The sequence below is a fragment of the Platalea leucorodia genome (assembly GCF_965183815.1).
Source record: "Platalea leucorodia genome assembly, chromosome: 6".
Classification (NCBI taxonomy): Eukaryota; Metazoa; Chordata; class Aves; order Pelecaniformes; family Threskiornithidae; genus Platalea; species Platalea leucorodia.
The window spans coordinates 34,325,550-34,349,514 of NC_138828.1; the positions used below are offsets into that span (position 1 = coordinate 34,325,550).

The 23,965-nt window shown below is 39.7% G+C and overlaps 1 protein-coding gene across 2 annotated transcripts in view; it reads right to left on the reverse strand.

The window, feature by feature from the left end:
- The window catches only part of GRID2 (glutamate ionotropic receptor delta type subunit 2), a gene marked incomplete at both ends in the record, with an annotated part of 735,869 nt that overhangs the window by 64,606 nt on the left and 647,298 nt on the right, over nucleotides 1-23,965 (reverse strand). For both annotated transcript variants that reach the window (XM_082316173.1, XM_082316172.1), the window contains one exon: nucleotides 3,772-3,938. In XM_082316173.1, coding sequence (XP_082172299.1) covers nucleotides 3,772-3,938 — 167 coding nt within the window. The remainder of the gene's footprint in view (nucleotides 1-3,771; nucleotides 3,939-23,965) is intronic.

The window sequence follows — 23,965 nt, forward strand, 5'->3', positions numbered from 1 at the left end:
AATAATTCTGATTTTAAATTGCATCAGTTCAAATATGTAGGAGCATTTACTCTTCTCTCTAAAGGGTACAGGCATCACCTTATATCTGTAAAATTATAAACACAAGATGAACCAATGCAAGCAAGTGTACATCAATGGCAGCACATTCCCATATGATACTTGCTTAATTGCATCAATTTAAAATCAAGTATATATTGAACCTTTTGCGTTAATTTAGCTGTAGCCTAATATAAGCATTTTCACTTTCTGGTTCCTTGGTAACTGGAGGCTCATTGCATACTGGTAGGATCGCATCCCATGCAAATACATGGGCACAAGCTGGTAGCAGCATTTTGAGGCTGGGAGCAGGGCAGATGTCAGCACCGGCTCCGCACTGTGCTCAGGGCACTGCAGCTTGTGTGCTTCTTCAGTGTGGTGGGTACCAGGTAACCAGTTGGTCATCAGCTGCGGTCCCACATCCCAAATGCAGGTACATGGCCACTAGGACCGTCACCACGGCTTTGGTTCTGACAATGTTCTCGGTTGTTTCAGGCTTCTTTTTAGCACCTCACAAACTGCCTGTGGTATAAAGGGGCACGCCGCCACAATCAGTTATGGGAGGAAATGACTTAAGGGCATTCAATTTTTGCAAGGCCCCGGATGTGTTTTGATGGCACCTCAGCATTTCAAACTGATTGCAGGTTTAATGCCTTTCTTAAGTAGCCTAACTGATGGGTAAACTCCTGTAGAGTCCGGAATACTTCACAGAGCAGGTGAATATTGTTGTAGTCCCCAGAAGCCACAGTATTTTGCATGTGTTAATCCCCTGGAGAACAACGTAGCAGACATTCCAAACATCACAGAGTGTTTTGGGAAATCCCAAATGCTTAAACTTTACCACAGTGTTATCTTGACTGCAACTCATGCCCCACAGCATTGGGGAGAAGGGGTGGGTGTTTACACCTCTCTATCTCTTTTCCTGTTTCTCTGGGAATCGCCTGAATGTTCAGAAAAGGTAATGAAAAGCCTTAAACTCGTGCCTGTGCTTCCTGCACTGAGACCAAAATCTCCTGTAAGCTTGCCAGACCTTTTACAGCTGCACCCGAGGGATTTAACACTGTGCAGCTTATGGGTTTATATGAAATTTCATAAAAGAGAAGCCCTGTATTTTCACATAAATATATTTATTTTGGGAAAGATCAAGAAATGCCAATATATTTCAAACAAGTTCCCTACTGCATTAAAGAATGTGAAATATTCATGTGAACATTTGCTAATCCTATACAGTGAAATCTATTTTCCCCTCTATTTAGCATGCAGGCTGCAGCAGCTGAAGGTTGTTCAGCCTTTTCATTAGGAAGAAAAGTAAAGATGATTTGTGAAAACCACATGGAAGTAATCATAAGGAACAGTACTGAAGGGTTTTTAGAACAAAACCTTGTAAGCTACCTTGTAAGCATGCTTTCTCTTTCATATGTTTGTTTCTTATATGGTGTTTCACAGCTTCAAACTGTAAATTTATATTTATGGTCATAATTAGAAGTGCAATATAATATGCTTTCATAATATAGAAATAAAAATTTAAAGGGCAGCCCACACATTTTCAGAATATATATCTCAGGCTCTCTAAATTCTCCAGTAGATAGCACCACTCCAAGCAAATTCCAATTTCTCTGTTCAACCATTACTCTTGATAATGTAATGAGTTACTTGCTCATCAGTGCTAAGTTTTGTGTATCCATCCAGACCCTCCTGTGGCCCAGTATCTCACAAATAATCCCTTTCTTCATCCAACTGAACTATGATAACTATAGCAGGAAATGGAAAATGAGGAAATCCGAGTGCCTATGATCCCTGATTCCACCAGGGAAAAACATCTGACCTTGGGAATTCATTTAAGTCTCCTTACGCTATGGGTTCCCTAAGCATTAAATGGAAATGGCATTTACTTTCCACTGAGATGCTAATATTTAAATATTGCTTCGAAGATCCTCAGATAAAAAGATCTATATATGTGCAAATTTTTATGCTCCCTTCTGCTTTCCTACAGCTTCAAGATATAATAATACACTGAAATGCTGAAATTTTGTTACAAAATAAAATTGTACTTGAAAATGTCACGCCTGCACAGACCAATGATCCAGAAGTTGCTAAAGGCAGTGTGTCAGAAGATGTAACCTAGCCTCTCCAGGTACTGAATACTGTGACAAAGATAATCGCTTACCAGAACCAGCTGTGACCATTTCCCCCCTGTACCGAGAACTATAACAAGTATGTAAATGATGTCAGAAGCAGTCCCTAAGGGGCAGTTTGGATACATCCACCTTGACTTGGAGAGCGGTGGCAGCAGGGATGAAGAATGCTCATCTGTGTGGGCATGGGCCATGCCATGCCACTTGGCAGGTTAACTGTATTTAATAACATAGACACAGCCTATGAAACTCCTCCATGTCTTCAAATTTTTGTACTCAATCTTACATGGGTAATGCTCTGAAGAGGATGACTTAAAACCTTGACTAGCATCTGAGATCTCTAACAGCTGGAAGCATTTCTTTAAAAGATTACAGGAAGAGACCCTGAACATTACAGAGCTAGAGATTTAGCAGAGCCAGCCTGGTCAAGGCTGGAATATAAACATATTAAAGTATTCAGTAAATAATTGCCTATAATGCTAACTGTAATATATAAAGCATATATATGTTTAATTGAAATTAAATTTTTGTTGATCCTGTGAACTTTTGTATTATGTTACTGCTATGTCAGCACAAAATTCAGGCAAATCACTGCCAACACAGAAGAGATTCAAAGAATTCAAGCATTCTCTGTTCATGCAGTATGTGTGAGCAGACAGTGATTCCTCTGAATCTGCATATTGTTACTTATTGACTACTTTTTCCCCCACCTCATTCTATGGACCGAAGGCAAAGCCAATAGCCTGAATGAAGCGTATTCGTATGACACAATGGTTCACATTCATTATGGCAACCACACAAAAGAAATTCCATCACAGCTACTGTAAAATTTTGTTACATGCATCTAACACAAACCATTAGAATCTGAGTTGAGAGAAGAGGGTCAGAATGAAAAAGGATGACGAGATTAGCCTACATCTTCTCCCAAAAGCCAGACGACAGATATTACACTTTTTAAATGTTTGGTTGTTTTTCACATTTCACGCACAGCCTGATTTAGGAATCAATACTAGAGTGAAGCACAAATACTGCAAAGGCACAATACATACATTAATTTAGTATTTCCAATCCTAGTAGAAACACAGTACCAGAAGCTCTCTAGATATCTCACTTTTGTAGCCAGAGAGATTGATTAGTATTGGGATAAGCATCTAAGCTTTTGGGTACTAACAGGGGTCTTTTCCCCGAAACATCAAATGCTCTTGTTCATCCCTTTCAGTTTTCCCATCAATGTCCGAGTTTACTTTTTTCTCTTTAAGAAAAGGCTTCTGTAACAGGACGGGTTGAGTTATGCTGTCCCTCTAAAACAAATGTATCAACACTTTCCTCATTTTCCTGCTAATGAAGTTCAGCCTATCTCACTAATGTTTTCCAAAAGAAACAAGAACAATCCAAATAAGAGTAACACAAAGTATTCTTAATGTAGTTTCTAGAAAAGTGAATAGTCCTATGTCTCCGAGGAAATGAATACCTATGTAAGAAATGAAGTGCACTGCAGGCACAAGATGTTTTCCCTTCACAGAAAATTAAATTAAAAGAAGGGTCCAGAGCTGAGAGAGACCTTCCCTTAGGACCTGCTCCTCCTTCTCCAAAGCCTTACCTTTGTGAGAAAACGTCTCGGTAGGGGCTGCCATGCTGCAGTGCAATCCCATATCCTCTGTCCGCAACAGTGTTCCCAACCGTGTAAAAAGAGCACTCTGCATCGTTGATGGCCACGTACTCCAGTACTGCTGCGTCCCATACAAAGGCATAGTTCCCGTATTTCACCTGCGGTAAACAGAGGAAGAGCTCAGACTATGGACTGTCAAGTCCAAAAGCAGGTCAGTGCACCTAAAAATGTGGCAGTTTCAGCACAGTCTGTTCTTTAAAGAAAGTGAAGTTTGGGTGCCCACCCCAAATCCCCCATTAAGGTTTTTCTTTGAGACGCAAAAACAACAGTTTAGAGGAAAGGTATGTATTTACATTGGGAGAGGCTGGAAGGGTAGGCCTGGCTATCTAGACGGAAGACCACCATTCAAGATGGTCCACATTTCAGTCATGCTTCAGGTTGCCACAGACGTCATGAACACCCATTTGTCTTTTGGGCTCTGTGCATGATTGTGGGCAAGATCATGCCAACCAGATTTTTTGGGATTATTTTTCTCAGCATGAAGGGTTTTCACATATCTTCAGAGACTTCTGTACAGTAAGATCATGTAAGCCATTTTAACTGTTTGACTAAGATAAATCCAAAACAACTCATTATATTGAAAATCTTTTAAAGTAACATTTTACTATCCGTTCACATTTGAAACAAATCCAGATGTTTCATTTAAATATATGGGGCGTATACAAAATTTCAGCACTTATTCAGAAGCAAGCTTTTAAAAACAGAAATTCAGTCTAAACAAATCCTTTCCTATTTAAGTGAATTTCTACTTTCCAGTCAAATCATGTTTTTCTGAAAAAAATAATAATCTCTAGCTGTTCTACCTGATATTTTACTAGTTTTCTGTTTTTTTGGTCTCTATGCCAGACCTCAAGAATCACATTGCTTTTTTCCTGACCCTCTGCTTGGCTTCACTCAGCGCTTTCCCTATGCCATACTAGCCAACTAAGCTGTAAAACTAGGCTGAACCCATTGACTTTGTACATCTAATGGGAATAAATATGTCACAGCTAAGTGAAAAGTAAACAAAACACAAAAAAGCCATCTGGGGCCAGGCAATCCAGAGAGAATTCAAAACCAAGTCAGCATATCAAAATAAGCAATGTCAGTACATCATTTAGATTAGGCTTTGACAATGTAGATTATGTTTTTAAAGAGTGTTTACATATAAAAGTTACTGAAGCAAGCCACACCGGCTGCTTGCTCACAAGATGTAGTGCACAAGGAATGATTGCATTTGGGACACATTCCTTTTCATGCATAATCAATCTGAATTAGACACTACAGGCCTGGAAAGGGAATATTTCCTATTTCCATTTGTAGGCAAGGTACGGGGAGGATTTGTGCAGATTTTGGAGCCAAAAAGAAGCCATATTATCTGTGGACTCCACATGATGGGCAGGATAAAGAAAATTCTTTTTCAAAATACACACACACACGCAAATGCAGGACTGGGTCAGTTTTAATTTTCAGGCCCTGAAAATGGTCAAGAATGGTTTTTTTTTGCCTCCCCGTGGAAGTTTAGGTCTATCTAAATGGGATATAAGGGATACAAGGACAGAATAAGGAATAGAAGTGAACTCGCCATTAACAAACAATACAACTTGTATTCTTGTCTTATAGGCACTGCAACTCACAGAGCTCTTACTAGCTTGGGTTATTGTGATCTTCCTACAGGCACCACTTGGCTGACAAATAGATAGCATGACTGAGAAAAAAGCCCTTCCTAGGAGCATTCAAAAGGATAATGACTCAGCCTGAAAAAGAATCATGATGTGCAGACAGCAAGGGAGGGAAACAGGAGACAAAAGCAGAAGATCAGAAGGGGGGAAATGAATCCTGAAAAGGATCAGATGGACTTTCCAAACAAAGGAATTAAGGAAAAGTGAGGTTCAAAAGACGAGTAATTTTACATGTGGGGAGATAACCTTTGAGGCGATGGCAAGAGCAGAGGGTTATGTTTTGACACCCGCTTTAGTCCTAACCCACCCTTTTAAAGTCCTAGTGCATTGCATTCACCTAAGTGCTTGTAAAGAGACTTATCAGCTGCTCAGCTGGTCAGGAAAAATTCTCTTGATTTGGCTGCATTGCTGTAAAACAACTCACAATGAGAATGTTTAAAAGTGGTAAAAGCACTTACTGTCAATAATATCCGTTATGAAGTGGTATATATAAGATCCTTAGAGCAGACCTGATAATATCACAGTTCAGGTTCCCACAAAGATATTACTTTTCATAGATAAGATCACAGTGAGCCTCAATTAAAGCACACGGGGCAGGAAAGAGATTGAAGAGCCAGCAGGGATCATCCCAGCCATCTACCTTCAACACATGATTGCTCCATGCAATAAAATACATCCTCTTTAGCAGTTTTGCCCTATCCATTTACAAATCGAGGGAATTCAAATCCATGGAGCAAACCTAGGTTGCACTCGCCATGCTTGCAATCACTCTCTTTATGTAACTACTCCTCAGTCTAACAGCTTTCATTGCTATTCAACGCATTTATTTTTACTACTTTTTTTTTAAAAAAAAAAAACTTTCTTATGTCATTCTTAGTTATTTTTCCTTTTGCAGTTCTAAATACTCTCACTTTGGGGCTGACACCTTTCAATTATTGATGAAACTTTCTGTTACTTAGCTGAGCTGGATATAGCTTTCTTTGATCTTTCCATAAGAGCACAAGTCCTATGAGGAGCAGCTGAGGGAGCTGGGGTTGTTTAGTCTGGAGAGGAGGAGGTTGAGGGGAGACCTTATTGCTCTCTACAGCTATCTGAAAGGAGGCTGTAGCAAGGTGGGGGTTGGTCTCTTCTGCCAAGTAACAAGGGATAGGACGAGAGGAAATGGCCTCAGGTTGCACCAGGGCAGGTTTAGATTGGATATTAGGAAAAGTTTGTTTACTGAAAGGGTTGTCGGGCACTGGACCAGGCTGCCCAGGGAAGTGGTTGAGTCCCCATGCCTGGAGGTATTTAAAAGATGCGTAGACATGGCACTTAGGGACAGGGTTTAGGGTGGACTTGGCAGCACTAGGTTAACGGCTGGACTTGATGATCTCAAGGGTCTTTTCCAACCTTAATGATGCTATGATTCTGTTCTATTCTAAGATTCCTTGCAAATCTATCAGTGCAGTCCTCCCATTAGCAGTGACACTACTTTTGAACTGTCTCCAATTCTTAATTTTTATATATGAGAAAAACACCTGTCTTGCTAAGAGAGAATCAGTTATCTGGCAGCTCAGGAGGCACATGATTCCCTTTTTAGCATACCCTTCTTCTGAGATTCAGTCTAAACCACCTGACCGTGGATCTTTCACACAGCTTAAGATTGGTTTTAGCCTAAAGATTTAAGAATAAAATTTTACTAGAGTATAGCATATCTGGAACACTGCTGATATTTTGCAGATTTGCACCAACAAATAAGGCGTAGCTATACTATGAAAAGGGGGGATGATGTGAAAGGAGAAGGGAATTTCAGAACAAAATGTCAATTAAAAACCTATATCCTTCTCTCTCTCCCTCTTACTATGAGAAGCACATATATTGTAGCTTTCCAGTAGCTATGCTGAAGACTTCCACTTTGGGCCTCAAAATGAACAGCAAAAATTCCAGCTCTGCATTATGAGAAAAAGTTAAGGAGCTTACAGTCAGTCAGTTATGGGGGCTACATGGAAGCAAAATCTCCTTGGAAAAAGAAACTGTTCTTTGTAATATATATAACCCACTACTCACAGAAGATCTGCATCCCTAATTCTACATTTCCACATCATTATATTGGCATTTTGTGTTGAGATAATAACATTTCAGGCTGGTGGCAAATCTGAATGCTGTTCACACACGACTGCACAGCCCAGGATCACCAGGGAAGCATTTGCAGGAGGGCAGTGTATTATCATTCAGCAGCAACCCCAGCTTTCCAGTCCTCCAGGGCATGGCGAACTGACACTTCAGTCTCCTTCCCTGTGGCATCCCGCCTGTCAGTATGCCAGAGGCTAAAAAGGTTTTTGGAGTATCTGATGACTATTGCCATAGGAAAAAAAAATTACAGGCAAAATTGAACCTGTTAGTTGTTCATCAGGGTATTTTGAACTCATGCGCTACACTGGTCGTTAAATGGAACTGGGAGGTGCAGTACCAGACAGAAATGCTTGACTTGACTTCACGGTTTTGTGAGCAATTCCAAAGGAGTTACTGTAAAAAGAGTTGTTACACAGAATAGGGGCCATCAGCACATAGATGGCAAAACTATTTCTATAAGGCTGTTATATTTCTATTTTCTATCACTGCACATTTATGAGATTTTTATTTGCTGAAGCCCTGCCTGTAGGTATTAGTTAAAATTTATCTTTGATGACTCCACCAAAACCCAGTTGAGTTATATGAGGAAAGCATTTAAAGCCATTACACTGTTGCATATGCACGTATTTTATGCCAACACGGATGTGGATAGTATTTCTTCTTACAGCTAACCCATTCATGCAGAGTAGGCTGAATAATGTATTTGTATACAACTCCAGCATTCTAAAAACACATTTCTAGGTCTAGAAAATTATAAATTTCAAAATAAATAATTGTAAGTAAACAACAACCAACTACTGCAATTTTTCATACTTGAATTCTTGGACAATATCTTTTCTGTATTTTAAATTCTTCTTTAGAAGAAATACAAAGAATCCTCATGAAAGAAAAAAATGTACATAATAGGCTGCAGGTTGAACAGAACTGGCAGTTATTTTTCCTGCAGACCTCTTTTAAATATTTCATCATACATAAAATGTGTTACCTGTTATAAAAACAATGCAACTTTTAAGGCCAGGGAAATCTGAAGTTAAGTTTCAACTGATTAAAATGATATTAATTTCCTGGAAGAAAATCTGAATATTATTAGATAATGCTGATGAAGCACATTTTCTGAATACCCTTTGCCTACAGCCTGGTGGCACAGTGGTGATGCTTTTTCTACTCATTTCCATTATGAGTCAGGCACCATCCTTCCCCTCTGACTGCTGTACACCTTTCCCTGCCTACAAAGTTGTCAGTTGTATTTTAGCCCAGAACACATGAACAGAAAGAGACTCTTCCACAGCATAGCAGCAGCGACTCCAGCTCTGACCTAAAACCAATCAAGGACACCGATTAATCACCTGCTCTGTACAGCGCTTTGAGGGTTGTGTTCTCCAATATGGACCATTCCACTGCACTCACTACACAGGGGAAAACCACCATCTGTTGCTGCTAGCCCTATGCCTATCTGTGTGGACCTGAGACTTTGGCATATATAAACACAGAAATTAAATTTTTGACATAATCCTTGCATATTCAGCAAGCATGCAGTACCTGCAGCCTGTAGAGGGCTGTACTCCATTCTACAAAACAGCCTCGCCAAAGCTGCTATTACATGAGGAATGAAGAAGAGGGAACGAAACTGAATGAACATTTTACAAATATACGAGTCAGAGCTAATATACATAATGTGGATATTGTACTCTGAAATGGGAAACGGCAAAGATAAAATTTGTGGTGGAAGCTTAAATCTAGATTTTCGTGTTGTCAGATGTTGCCGAACAGCTTGATGGCATTCACAACAGAGGCTTTTTTCAGAAGAAGAGAAGGGAAACACATTGATCTCCATAATCCTCTTGCAAGAGGCCAGTGAAGTTGCTGTTTATCAGACTGAAGCAGAAGTCAGATCTTCTGCCTTCAGAGAAATTCTCATTTTCGAGTTTGTTTTCCTCCAGGGACAAAAGTTTCAAGTCCTGGTTTTGTTCACAAAGAGCGCAATTCTGGCTAACTTCTATTTGGATCCCAGTGAAATAAAATCTCACATTTCAGCTTGGTTAAATAAAACTCACTAATTTACAGTTCTCTCAAAACTAAACTTTCTGTAGTTCTGACGCACAATTTTGGAGCTTCTTGCCCCAGACTCCCTTGCAGGCCAGCACGTGTGGCTGATCTGGATAACTTAAGAGTGAAATGCAGTCATGCGATCGAGGAGGCAGAATACAAATCTAACCAACAGCTCTCTGTGGTGCACGATGGGAGCTGGATTCCCATGGTGGTATTAGAGCACAGAATAAAAACTCCTCTATACCTAAAACACTATTCAGTCATCAAGGCAAGCGGCTAATTAAATAATAATAATAATAATAACACTTTAGAATGTCATTTTGCAGGGTCTATAGAAAGCTATTTAAATTCAAGGGGCACTATTTGACAAACATTGAAACTTATTCTTTGTACTTATTTAAACAGAAAAGTGTGGAAACATTTCTAAAAGCGTTATTGAGCTAGTGCCCAGGAGCGAACAGCAGCAGGAAATGAAATACCAGGGAGCTTAGGGGAAGAAAGAAGAGGTTAGAAATCCCAGCCTCATCTCCTCTTCAGTATGAAGTTTATCTTTCATTACATTGTCATATCAGCTTCAATGACCTGTGTATTTGCTCCAGATAAAACTTCATCAGGAAAAGCATTAATTCCTCATATGCAACCCGCCACCACCGTCTTGAGAAAAGCCTCAGGATCACATGTTTGCTTGTTATACTGGGCAGACCTTGAATAATTCATCTGGAATTAGAAGAATTACTCAGGTATGAGAGCTCTGTAATGAGAGGGCGCTTTTGTGTTAGAATTTTTCCAGTGCTCAGTGCATTCACATTTTGCCATTGTAATTAAACGCGTCTTGTAAGTTACAAGAAAATAACAAGCAGAGCAAAACAGAGCGGAGGCCAATCAAAGGTACAGTTTCTGAGGGTGGTGGGAGAACAGAGCTAGCTGCTTCTCCAGGTAATCACAGCAAAGCACTAAAAAGGCAGCAGATCATGCTGATTGCTGACATGCAGCTGAACCACAGGTTTGCTACAGCTAATGTAAATTTCAGATGGAAGAGAAATAGGAGAGAAAAACAACAGAAAAAAATAAATCTCAGCAAAGCAGACCTTTGAAAGGTAAGGAACCTTTTTTTTTTTTTTTTTCCTTATGCCAGTTTCTCATTTATTTTATGACAACTAAGTGCTGCAGATAGTAATGGAGACTATTTTAAGGGTATCACCAATGAAGGTCATATAGAGAAATGATATGAAAGCACTTCAGGCTCCTCAAAAACTTAGATCTGTGGTAGCCAAGTTGCAGTCTCAATAATGAGGCAAATTTAAACAAAATGTCACTAAAGTGACTCCCCCCTTTTGATGTATTTGTATTTTTGTGGCAGCTAATCCCCAAAAAAAGAACATTTAAATGAGGAAATGTACTCAGATCAATCCTCTTAATTTGGGTGAAAAAGTAAAATTCTGTGGATTAAAGCATCATGAAGAAGATAAATGCAGGTGAATTTAGAGAAGCAGCATCCCTCTTTAAATTAAATCGATCCAGCACAACGCTAACTCAAGGCTGCTTCTCCCTATTCCTTAGAATAGTAGCAAAGTCAATCTAACTGCAATTCTTGGGCAGCATTCCTTATTCAAAGAAATACTTAAGGAATACCAACTGCAAGGATAGAAAAATCATCAAAAGTCAGAAAACTACTCATTAAAACCATTTATCATCTGAAAAAGAACTTTCACTACAAGAAAATTCTTTGCAAAACTATCAATGTTACTGAAAAAAATGCCAGTAAAAGCTCGTTTGAAACAATACAGTTTCATTTTAGAAACTTATTTTAAAGAAACTGACTTTCGGTTTTTTATATTCCTTGTGCAAGAGCTCTGACCACTTTCATAGTGGTAGTAGGATTCAGGATGTCCCACTACTCATGCAAAAAAAAATTAGCTATCTTTTTTTGTACCATTTTATCCTTCTCTCTTTGATAAGCATCTCCTGCCCAGGTTTGGATGGAGCCAGTTTGGCACTGCAAATCTAGACACAGTATCCTGAAGCTCCAAAAGAAATGCTTCCCAGCCCTTCTCCCCCCGCCCCAAAATTACACTGCACAACAGTTTAGCATGTTTCCCCTCATTTTGGCACCCCGCAGGAGACAAGAAGCGCTAACTGCTGGCAACCTGCACTGCGCCTCACAAGTTTGGGCTGGAGCACGAAGGAACGGGTTCAGATCATAAAGCTCAGTGCTTCCACATCAGTCTGCTTTCATATAGATTTTGGTGGTCTTGAAAGCTACTTCTTCCTCTGGAAAACCTGCAACAAACCATCAACCTTCTCTAGCAGTGAATCTTCCCTTGAAGCACAACGGTTCATGTGGCTGTGGAAAGAAGCAGACTGAGATTTGTTCCAGCCCCTTAAGGTTTCTACCTTTCAGTGATACCTGGCATCCCCTTTCCCTGAGAGTTCAATAAGGGCTACCACGGGGTGTCTCTAACTAAGTATTTCCTTCAGGCTGCTGCACAGATTGGCACCATGGAGGGTTTCCAGCAAAGCACTCTGGAAAAGCTCCACAAAGAAATTTCTGCCCTATGGTATTTCCAGCTAGAGCAACTATTTTAAGCCCGATCACATCTCCTGCAGGTGGGTCAGTCCCTTCTGACCACACGGCCCAGATGGCGGATGCTGCACAAATAAATGTTCCTGTATCCCCTTGTCAGTGCATTTTTAAGAGCCTTTATTCCTCTGACATGTGGCCACACCGCCCCTTGTCACTGGCTTGTCAGGTCTTTGGAGACCCTGCTCCTGCATGCAGTTTAACTTTTGCAAGAAGATACTTTGAGCCCCCGGGAAAGGAAAACATTACAGATCTGAGCTAAGAAGATTTTCTCTTTCTTTGGCAGTTTAGGACCCATGGAAAACATTAGGAGCTGTGGGAGGAGGAAGACGACGAGTGCAGCAGCATTTTTTACTCAGTTCAGACTGCCTGCTTGCTATCACCATGCAGACAACTGAGAAGATGACACAACCTAACAAGCTGTCACATATTGTCCCCGTAGTCTTAACAGCTAGCTCCTCTGCTGCTGCCCGCCCTGCAGCAAGCTGCTGGGGGAGCAGGGTGCCAGGGTGGAAAATACAGACAGCACATCTCCTGCAATCCAAAACACTCAGCAGTTTGCGGTCACCAAATAGGAAGGGAAATCTCTCATATAAAACAGTTAAAACAAAGAATACAGTTACAGTCATTTAAAATGCACACCTAAGACTCTGCCAGGCAGAGCAAGTCCACATAAAGGAGCAGGCATCCAGGTTCTTTATGTACAATGGTAAATAAAGATGTAAACAGTATCCAGAAGGACTTTCAAGTTCAGACAGCACCCAAACCAATGTAACGTGCATCTGAGCACTTTTCACATCCAACTAAGGGTTTCATATGTTTATTGCAACTCTAATTTCAGGTGATAGTTGGGATTTCACATCCTTACAGAGTGAAATACTTACAGCCTTTGCCTTAAAGTGTACACAACTTAGTTCATCTCTGGCTACAGCCTGTGCAGGCATTTCCATTTATCCAAGGCTGTAACATTCATTTTGCACACCTTTGTCAATAACGAATGAAGTGCAAGTCACAGACTCCCATTATACTTGTTTCTAATTCATCCTGACCTGCCCGCACAATAGCTCAGATGCCAGCAACGAGTTTACAGTTGACAGAACTAGGAAACAGCAGCCAAACATCAACTAAAAAAATTGTTTTAAAACAATCACGCGATTCCTTATCATCCTGGAGAATTCATTCAGGACAGATATTTTTCATGAAAGATTTCTAATCCCTTCTTTCTTCTGAAACAGAAATCAGCAGAAATTCCTGGGCAGTATACTTGACACAAACTCAGAGAGATAATGTTAAACACAGAGCTTTTGCTTGATGAAAATGATAAATGGAGGTGGACAGAAACTAGTTATCTTTCTGCACAAGGGGTTTCCCGGTTTTGAATTAAGGAAAAGTATCACAAATTTTGGGACCAAAACAAATTAAAAAATCCAAACTGGAAAATATTTTATTCCAAAAAGTTTACTTCAACCTGAATTATTTTCCCTGCAATGGATTAACATTTCAAAATGAAAAAACATTTTGATCAAAAGTTAATAGTTCAATATGGAAATATCCTATAATGACATGTTGACAATTTTAGAGCTTTTAAATATAAAAAATGTTTTATAAAAATACCTCCTTCCTTACACAGTTTCAGTTTCAATTACTGTAATATTCCAGTGGATAAATCCCTAATGACAATTCATTCTGGTTTACTTGATCTATACTTGTAGGCATCTTAAAAAAATCTAAACATATATAAATAGAATCATTAATACAATAAGCAATTGTATTTCCTGCTTCACTCTAGATTTCCTTTAAGTCTGCTAAATCGTGGAAACTTATGTCTCCTTACATTTTGCCCGATCCTCTCAGGTTAAAACTTGGACAAAATATGCCGTGAAATCTCATTATATCATAAACAAGAAGAATAGCTCTTTGGTAAATATACAATGCAATTAGTCAGCCAGTCTTATTTATTTTCTGAATTTGAGTTTGATGTGTATACCCTGTGTCACTGGTGTTCTTTTGAAAAATATAATACAATTGGGCTAAATTCAAGTACTTGTTCTAGTTCTACCACATTAATAAAAATGCCAAGGCATCTTTGAGATGAATAATGAGAAAACTGGAGTTAAAATACTTATGGAATGGAAAAAATGATGCTACAGGGGTTTTTCAATTTTAATGGTGATGATACAATGCAATCAGATGATTTGCCTTCTTAAAATGAAGTAGCATTTCACCTAGAATTAGGTACATCAGTTAAGATTTTCTTAGTTACACAATGCACTTGCAAATCAGGTATTTGTGTGCGCAGCATGGACAGCTAGGTGCCAAGCTAATCATGTACACCAGTAAATGTCTCACTTGAGTGAATGAAATAATTTCATCAGTTAGCACCAAACAATGGGAAAGAAAAATGAAAAACACAAGTAATACCATCATAAAATCATGAACTTGACATTCTAGCACTTCATCCAATGTGCGGCATGTATCACCTAGCATCGGTATGGGGATGGCTTGAAAAATGCCACTACCTCGTTAGGAAACGTAATCTCATTCAGTGTCTTCTCATTTATTTTACTGAAAAACAAATTGGACGTTGACTACAAGAAGAATATCTAAACTGATGGTTAATTCTTAGTTACATTTATATCATAACCTATCTTAAAAATAACTTCTCTTTTACAGAACTATGCCATGAGAGGGATAGTAGGTTTCACATGTATATACTAAAGGCAGAGAAGAATTGCAGTTTTTCTCTGGCTTTGGAAGAACTAGAGAGACGCCACAGTACTTCACTGCACCTGGGAAAATGTGAGCTGCCAGCACAGCGGCGAGGGTGGAGAAAAGGCCTTAACTGGCTGCCAAAGCAAAAAAAAAAAAAAAAAAAAAAAATTTACTTGCCCAGGTCTATTGTATTAGCATGCTCCTTGTTCCTTCAATATGGATTTTTAAATGGAAAACAATGAACACAATTTTCTTCTTCACTTGTTTAGGGAGATATTAAAGGATGCTACACAGCTGCTCACAAATTGGTGATATATGCCTGACCAAATTTTCAGGAAAAGCAGCTGTGTGCCTACATCTGTACGCACAAGACACAAAAACCTATGCAGCTGCGCAGTGCTCTGTGTGTAGATACATCTCCTTTCTGTGTTCAGTTATATTAGAACATCGTACACAATGCAACTGCACGTGCGTGGGTGGCTCTTCTGAAAATATGATCCCTTCAGATGCAAATGGAAAGCATAATTCCTACTGATGGACACCTACATCAAGTCTAATGTAGTATCTTTGTTGCTATATCATTCACGTTAGATTTTAGATAAAGTTTAATTCACAAGATGTATACAAGAAAGCAGAGGAAATACTATGCCAGGAAAATATATCCTCTGTCTTATGTATGACATATCTATGAAGAGTGTATTTTATTGTAGCTGAAGAAGATAAAACCACAATAATATTTTCTCTTGTCTCTTTTGACTTCTTTTTAGCTGTATTTATTCTTTTTGTCATATTTCAAATTATTTAGAACCCAATAATGCAAGTTCAATGGGAATCTGAGGCCCAGTACAGGCATCTACATTTGGCAGCTACTGAATAAGTAATAGTTCAACGGACATACTCTGTACCTACACGGGGCACACACTCAGAGCACAACCTAGGCCTAGCAATGTTTGAGCTGAATGAACTGAGAGACGAAACACAGACCTGTAAGGGCATAAAATATGGCAAGAGCATAATAATAATAAAAAAAAATCTACAGATTGAGTATAATATGATAAAGACTGAATCAAAACTGCAGTCACATAATGTACATAAAACTTGTCATGGGGTGTTAGAAACACCTCATAGCTTACAAATTTTATAGAGTAGTGATAACTAAAACATACTGAAAGCTGCATAGAATGTGTGCAATATAAACAATGAAAGGATACAATACAATTTGACATAGTGTCTGTCAAAAAGTGTACCACGTAAAACTCTATGGGGACTGAAGAAACGCCACCAGGCCTAGGACTACTATTAAAAAGAAATTAAAAACAAACCTTCTGCAAGTTTCTCTGTCATTTGGATGTAACTTGTCTTCATTTAGCTAGGAATGGATCTGGATGTTACATAATGTTATGTAAAGCAACGCTTGCTGTTATGAGATTTTCCCTCCACATTACTCGGTTCATGAGGTCTGGAACAGTCAAGTCAGCTTCCAAATTAGCAGATGCAAATACGAGCAGAGCTGAGGTCTACCACTGATTGTTTTCAATGAATGCCAAATTTGAGCTAATGATTTCTCATGTTGGATGTAGAGAGCAATTAACTCTGAAGATATGAGAAAGGGTGTTGTAGAAAGACAGGGCAAACTTTTGATGGGATGTTCTAGGAAGGTGGAAAAATGGGTGGAGAGGCCAGCTGCTGAGAGGCTGAATTGGGCAATTCAAGATTTTGAAAAGCAGGACAATAGTTTGGGAGTGGAGAGGTACAGCAAGAAGGGCAGTAAAATCCATCAGATGCAAAGAATTTATGTGATCTTGAGTTACATGCTTGGCTGATATTTCCACTAAACTTCATTTTAATTTTGCAAAACCGCTATCGTGTCTGATAATGTGGGGAGACTCTCAACAGCACAGCATGAGAGGACGTATTCAGAAGTACAATTCTCTAAATCAAGATTGTTATTGGCATCTATGGAAAGGCAAAATAATACCCTGAGTATTTTCCACAACTGTAGTCATTCCCAAACCTATGTTACATGTCATTATTTTAGCCAGAATTTTGGTATGAGCTCTTTTGATTTACTTTTGGGTTTGCCTACTTTGATTCTCTTCCGTGATTTCATATCATGTTTAATTTTTTGTTGTTCTGCTCTCTTTGTTGTGTTCCATCTGCCGCTCACTTTGTTAACTCCAAAATGATTTAATGATCAAGTCAATCAAGAATAAGATACTGTTTAAAGAAAACCATCTCCTTCATTTAGCTTTCAGCACAACTATAGCATAAGCAAAGATGTTCAATTTAATAATAGCATCATCTGAAGGACTGAAAGCATTTTGCAAACAGTCATTAACTGATGCTCATATCTTCCTTTTGTGAGAAACTGTTGCTGCCTTTGCTGTTTACACCTGCCTGATCTGCACCTACGTTATTGTGTGTTGTCTCCAGACTATGCTGTGAACTGCAACATTTGGGAGTCCAAGAGAGATTCATGTGACAACTTGTGTGTAAAGAGATGACTTGAGCAAAATTTTAGCACTTGAGGCCAAAATTTGGATTCTGAAGATACTGCTGCTTATAAGCACCTATTTTTGTCATGCCAAATTCTGCTTTTGAGCAAGCAGTAGCTGTGTGCCTCTCCTCTATAAGGGATGAGCACACTGGTGTCCTCTCTCATACCAATTGCTCAGTGAAGACCCATGAATGAGGTGACAGGGTACCAGTGCCCATTGAGAGGCCCAGTTCCAGCAGCCTCCCCAGTGCATACTTGAAGTGTCACATAAAACACAACCAGGCTCAGAACTCCTGCCACACGTGGAACAAAATTTAGAGGTTTTCAAATTAGGATTCGTCATCTTCTTCTGACCACCTGCTGTGTAGGAAGCTAGCCCACGCCATTTCTCCATGCTGCAGGACACAGATTATTTTTTTCAGTGTCTCCCAGAGGCCACAAATTCAGACTGTTTTGGACCAAGGTATGTTGCAGTACCTTGGGTAAATCACAAGAAAGATGTCCTGGCCATCCATCTCTTATACAAAGGAATACTCAGGAATTGCAGTCAGTGCTTAGTGGAAGATTGATGAGAAATTTTGAGGTTTCCTGGGAATTTGTATCCTGGTTAGGGACAAGACTCAGTAAGGGGAAGGTGCCATGTCCTAGATTTGTTTACTCACAGGTTGAGAATTCTTGCTAGAAAGGCATTACAAGGAAATCCTGCCCCGAGGTCAGAGCAATAAAACAACCAAAGCTTCTGCTCTTTGATTGATGTTATGACCAGAACCCCTCGGTACTTACAGGTTTGTGTAATACAGTTGCTTATCTACTGTTTTTTTCATTACAGATGCGTTGTATTTTCCACCCATCTTGATATAGTCCCTGGTATTTATACCCCTCCCTCTGTTCTATTCAGTGGCGAATGAAGTCTGTTTTATTTGATTAACTAGCCACTCTGCAAACAGCCACAAACACCAATCAACCCCTGTGCAGTGGGAAAGCTTTAGAGCCAGGAATGGTAAACAACCCTCTCCTGCCTTTGCAGTCCCAGCGAGGGAGTTGTGCAGTCTGTCTAGATTGGGTATTTTATGCAAACTGATAGAAGAATGAAATGTGATTACAGCCTGGTTAAAACGCTTCTTAAAATACTCCACATGGCACTTTAATCCTCTCCTGCCTTAGCTTGCCTATTAAAAAGAAACTGATTTATTGTAGTCACATTTTCAAACCGGACAACTCTGCCACCTAATTCAAAGGCAGAGAGACATAAACTGCTTGCTGGCAATTTAACTAAAGAGAATAAAATGGTGGAAAAAACACAATTATCATTACTCTTCAGCCTAAGGAAAGATTCTGCTTATTTAACAGAAGAATTTTAGCTTTATTTTTAGTTGACACACTTTAAGAAAGGCAGCTTACCTACATGGCATACCTTCCTCAATGCCGTGCTGTTCCTTCTAAATTTTTTAACTTGATGGCTGGAAAGTTCACTCCATCTACATTTCTTTCCAAGAAAAGCACTCAGAAAACATCTTCTCAGTTGCTTGAATCAGGTCAGAAAAAGACAGTAGCAGGAGGCATCATAATATACGGTATAGAAAAAACACTATTTTGTTTGGCTTTCAAAGGATTTTGTTGCACATGAAAGGTGTCAGGCTAATGCAAGAGAATGAAAGGTCTTTTGTCATTTTCCTTTGTCACTGCCTATGCAAGTACACCACTGACACATGCCAGTCTTGCAGGTTTGAGTAACAGGAGAGAGAAAACTATTTTTCTACATCCATCGGATCCTCTATTCCACTGAGCTGGTACTGTCATGTTGGTGACTATAACCATGCAAAACCTGCAGGAGCTGAAGATACTGTTTAGGTAATGTTTAGAAAGGTCCTCTGCATACCCACAAAGGAGCTCAGAGACAATGTCAGGAGGGAGAGGCCAAATAATGCCCTGCTGGGCTACTCCCTGGTCCATCCTAGGAGCCATCCACAGCCCGCATGCACAGCCATGATGTGCATGCAGAGTCCCATTTTAGTTCTAAACACTCCTTTCCTAGATTTCAGAGCCCTGCACAGATGTTAGGAAGAAAGCTGTGTGAAACTTCCAGCTGAATGGGATTTGAAACCCCCTGAAATATTCAGTGGGAGTTAAAGAGGTGTGTTTTCATTTCACTTCGCTTCAGAGGAGGCAAGTGAATAAGGCTAGAGAGCAAAGCACCCGCAAGAGCTGCTGATCATGTCCTGACACCAGACCTTAGTGCAGCCTGACAGCCTCCTCACTGGAGACTTTCTGCTTACTATAATTGTCCTTTAAAGAAATAACCTCCTACATTCAACCTCAGGATTTTGTTGGCATGAGTATGGTTTAAGCCCACAAAAGTTAATCATATGTCCTGGCACTCTGCTGAGCAGGACACCAATTACTTTTGTGTGACAACTATCCTCTTCCTCCTCTCTCCTTCCTTAAACACAACATAAACATTTTTTTTTCCCTCAAAACAGTTGGGGTTCAATAGATTGATATATTTGAACAAAATGCAGTTTTACTAGAATATTTCCCACTATGTATAATCAGATGACTGAGGACAACATCAAAAAGCAGCCAGCAGCAAAAGTCTGCTCAGTTTCCAGTCTCCCAGACCAGATGTTTTAAGATCAAACCTTAGAGATCTCTCTGGCTCTACAACCTGTACTTGCATTTAAATGCACATAGGTACTTAGAAGCACAGACCTGGAGTTTGTAAACATAAACACCATTTTGGGGATGCATAGGTAAAATTTTGGGTTCCTCTTTTGTATTTGAAAAATTAACCTTTTCTGTGCTTTTTTTGTCTAGATGATATCTTAAACCACACTGGACTTTCATCTCCCTCCTGTTTTAAGACTAGGATGACTTTAAGGGCAAACGTCTCTTTTAATTAAAGTTTCTGATACTGAGATACTTGACACTTATATATGCCAGAAACTAGAAAGGTTGATTTTCCTAAGTATTCTGCCAGTGCATTTTGGTTTACAATTTAATTTTCCTGCACCATCCTTATTACTTCACTTCATTGCCTACCAATATTCTTATTAATGTATTGATTATTTGAAGATGATAGTCTAAAATCTTGCTATCAGAGCAGCTGCAGGTTCTCCTTGAGCTATCTTCTTTTGCTTTCATACTACTTACAGCTGTATCAGAATTAAAAAATTCTGAATTAGTTCATGAGGGACTTACATGGGCTTACATGGACTTACATGGGTCTTACAGTGGACACTTGCTACAGATCTACTGACTGCAGTTGCATTTGCTGGGCTCTGAAATAGACTTTTTGTTTGTTTGTTTAGTAACAAATTATTTAACAGAAATTATATAAATCTGCCAAACTGTTTTATGAATGACTGGTATAGCAGCTCTGAAAATATGAAACAAGATCTCTCTGTTACCTCTTATACCTCTCTCACCGTGTTAGACTTGCAGCCTCACAGTCCACGCCATGCTTTAGAGCTGGAATATACAGCGCGTTTTATACATCCTTTTCTCATTACTTCTATTCATGTCTTTTCTCTGTCACATATATCCTTTAAACAACCTTACATTCAATCCCACCATTTGCATTTGTTAATGCATCACAATGTATTTGGGTATTATTAAAATATGTTAATACACAAAAATGATAGCTGGAAACATTTAAGCAAGACAGTGAATACATTACCAAGTTCTGTGCCTGAAGCAAGAGTGTGCTCTCCTGTCTCCGTCTATTGATCATTAGACAGAGTCTGCATTTCCCCTGATCTGTGTGTCATACGTCCCCAGTGCAGCCCACCACACCGTGAGCCTGCAACTGGGCTTCAAAGTGACAGGCAGAGTTTTGGAAAGCTTCATCTGATCGCAAATTGAAAGTCGCAGAATTCATTGCACAGATAAACGGTGAGACAATGTAAGCCGATGGAGATAGCAAAGGAGATGTGTGACCGCATAGAGAGGTAAAAGGTGGATAGAAGAAAGGCTCAGAGAGCTGGGCAAAAAGTTGGAGTAGCTGGTATCCAAACAGAAGGGACGGAGGTGCAAAAAGCAGAAAAATGAAAAAGTAAGAGGGAGGGAACAAAGTGAAGCGAGAATTCAGAAGGAAAAGAAAGAGCTGAGGTTGCTGGAGCTGCATAGGAGCCTGTGTAGTCCCCAGACACCCTCGGTGTGGTGGTGTTATTCATCTTCATGAACCTGGAAATGTTACAGAACCTCTGTAGGAAAAGCACTAAGTTAATGAAGATAAAATGGAGAAATAAGAGCTCACAGGACCAAAATAATTGATGCCTAATGGCTTTTGTGTCCCCTGTAGCCAAACGAGACTGCTCCAAATGCCAAACTACTCTTTTCTGTCAGGCACTTTACAGACTTTTTCTTTCTTAGGATAATGAGAATCCAAAATGAGGAATTGGAGCATGGACACATCTCTCTGCCATGGAAAGGGATGTGAGCCACAGAGAGCGTTCGGTGAGGGAGCTGTGGCTTTACTACAGCCTTTGCATGAGTAAGTTAAAAAAAGCAGGGGAAATACAGGAGGAACCAACAAAGGAGGAGACATAATCCAAATTTCTATTTCTCCCTGAGGCAGCAATTTTTGACAGACCTTCTCCATTGAGGGTTTTGAAAAAGGGATATGGAACTAGATCTGGGCAAAAAAGAAAATGTGTAGTTGATAAACTGCACAAATTCAGATCTTTTCATCACCCTCCCACAGCAAAATAGCTAAAAGAAGTGACCTGAAAAAGTAACAAAAAATACTTCAAGGAGGACATTTTATTCACCCCAAGCTTTGCTTCCCCACAGGTTGCACAGAAATGGCCCATATCTCATGCGGCCAGACTAGGAAAGCCTATTTGTAAGAGTTTGTAACTTCTGTCAGGAATCTCTCTTGTTTAATAAAGAGCATTCTCAGAGGCCGAAAGGATTACAGGACTTGTTATGTCATATTCATCCCAATTCCTGCTAAATCAAAATAAATGACCGCTTGCCAAAGTGGAATGACACACAAGCAGCACATCCAGTTTCTGAAGACACCAAGAGCTAATAGAGCAGAGCAGTAAGTGCTGAGTTCGAAGTCGCCCCACAGTAATAAAAACTGAGATACCATACCCGCTACTCAAAAATCCAAAGAAGGGTATATCCCTCCACAAGCTGCTGACACACAAGGGGAGGTTTACTGCTCTACTAGCATTCCAGCACTGCTTGCTCATCCCCCTACAGTTTTTGGCCATTTAAAGCTGTTGATCAGATTCTTTTTTGGCGAGACGTCATAGATGGAAGAGCCTAGGAAGATAGTACATACAATTTTAGCAACTGCATGAGAAGCAGATTTATGTGTTGGAAAAAGTAGCAAAAGTTTATTATCTAGCAGAAGTTTCCCCTGTATTGCTTTTCCATTATATATACCCAACACGCCTTCACTGTAAGATGCCACATCAGGACCAACGTCACTCTAGCAGCTGTGCCCAAATAACAACTGACACCCTACAAAACTGCCCCCTCAGTACCCTTCTGCCCCAAAGAGTCTTCCTCTCCCAAACCCTTCCTGGCCTCTGCAGCTGAAAAACAGAAAGGAGAACATCATCTTCTTTTGGTTTTAATTGAGAGAGTAACATGCAGCAGAACTTGCATTTTGCTGCAAATATATCTGTAAAGACATCTCCTGTTTTGCACTCTTTACTAAAGCCTGTATTTTACTCATGAGATGGTTTGTAACAGCACCCATGAGAGCTGTTTCTCTTTCAGACCTCTCCTGGGCTAATGCATAATAAATGCCCTCATCACATAGTAAATACTCAGACACCTTTCTTTATGGCATATGACAATAACAATGCTCTGTTAGACCCAAATATGCACAAATTAAGCTACTCATTTGGAGAGCTGGGTTCAGCATCCTTTTCTGTTTATGCCACTCTTTCTAATAGGTACCTCCCTGATACTGAGCGTGGCCAGCTGAGAAAACTTCAGCAACAAATAATGTTAGCAAAACAATTTTCTTTGAGCATTATCCTGACATAGTCATGCTCAGCTTTTATACTTTTTCTTAAATTATTTCCTAATTGTCAGTTTTCTTACTTCCTACTCTCTTCCAAAATTTCCCATCCTCTAAAAATCCCTGCTTCAAGAGGGAGCTCGGAATTTCTACAATTAATCACTTGCCAGTGCAAATGAAAGCAGCACTCGTGCTGCTTAGGTATTCAGAAATTTAAGATCACTCATATATAAAGCTCGGGATTATGGTATTCAGACGTGATACGGCCATGGAAACAAATGGGGATACATACTACTCTGGCAGCAATTCCCAGAGTTGCACACTACCAGAAAAAGGCACAAGGAGATATAAGGTGGATAAACTAAGTGTTGCCAGCTACAAACTCCTCCTACAGGTAGCCTTATAGTGGCAGCTACCTGCACACTTCTACAGACCTGGTCTCCTACCGTCAGGACACAGGTGCACTCCAGGTGTTCCTCTCATGACACCATCCTAATTAGTCCACTTCTACACCAAAGAACCCCCAAGTGAAA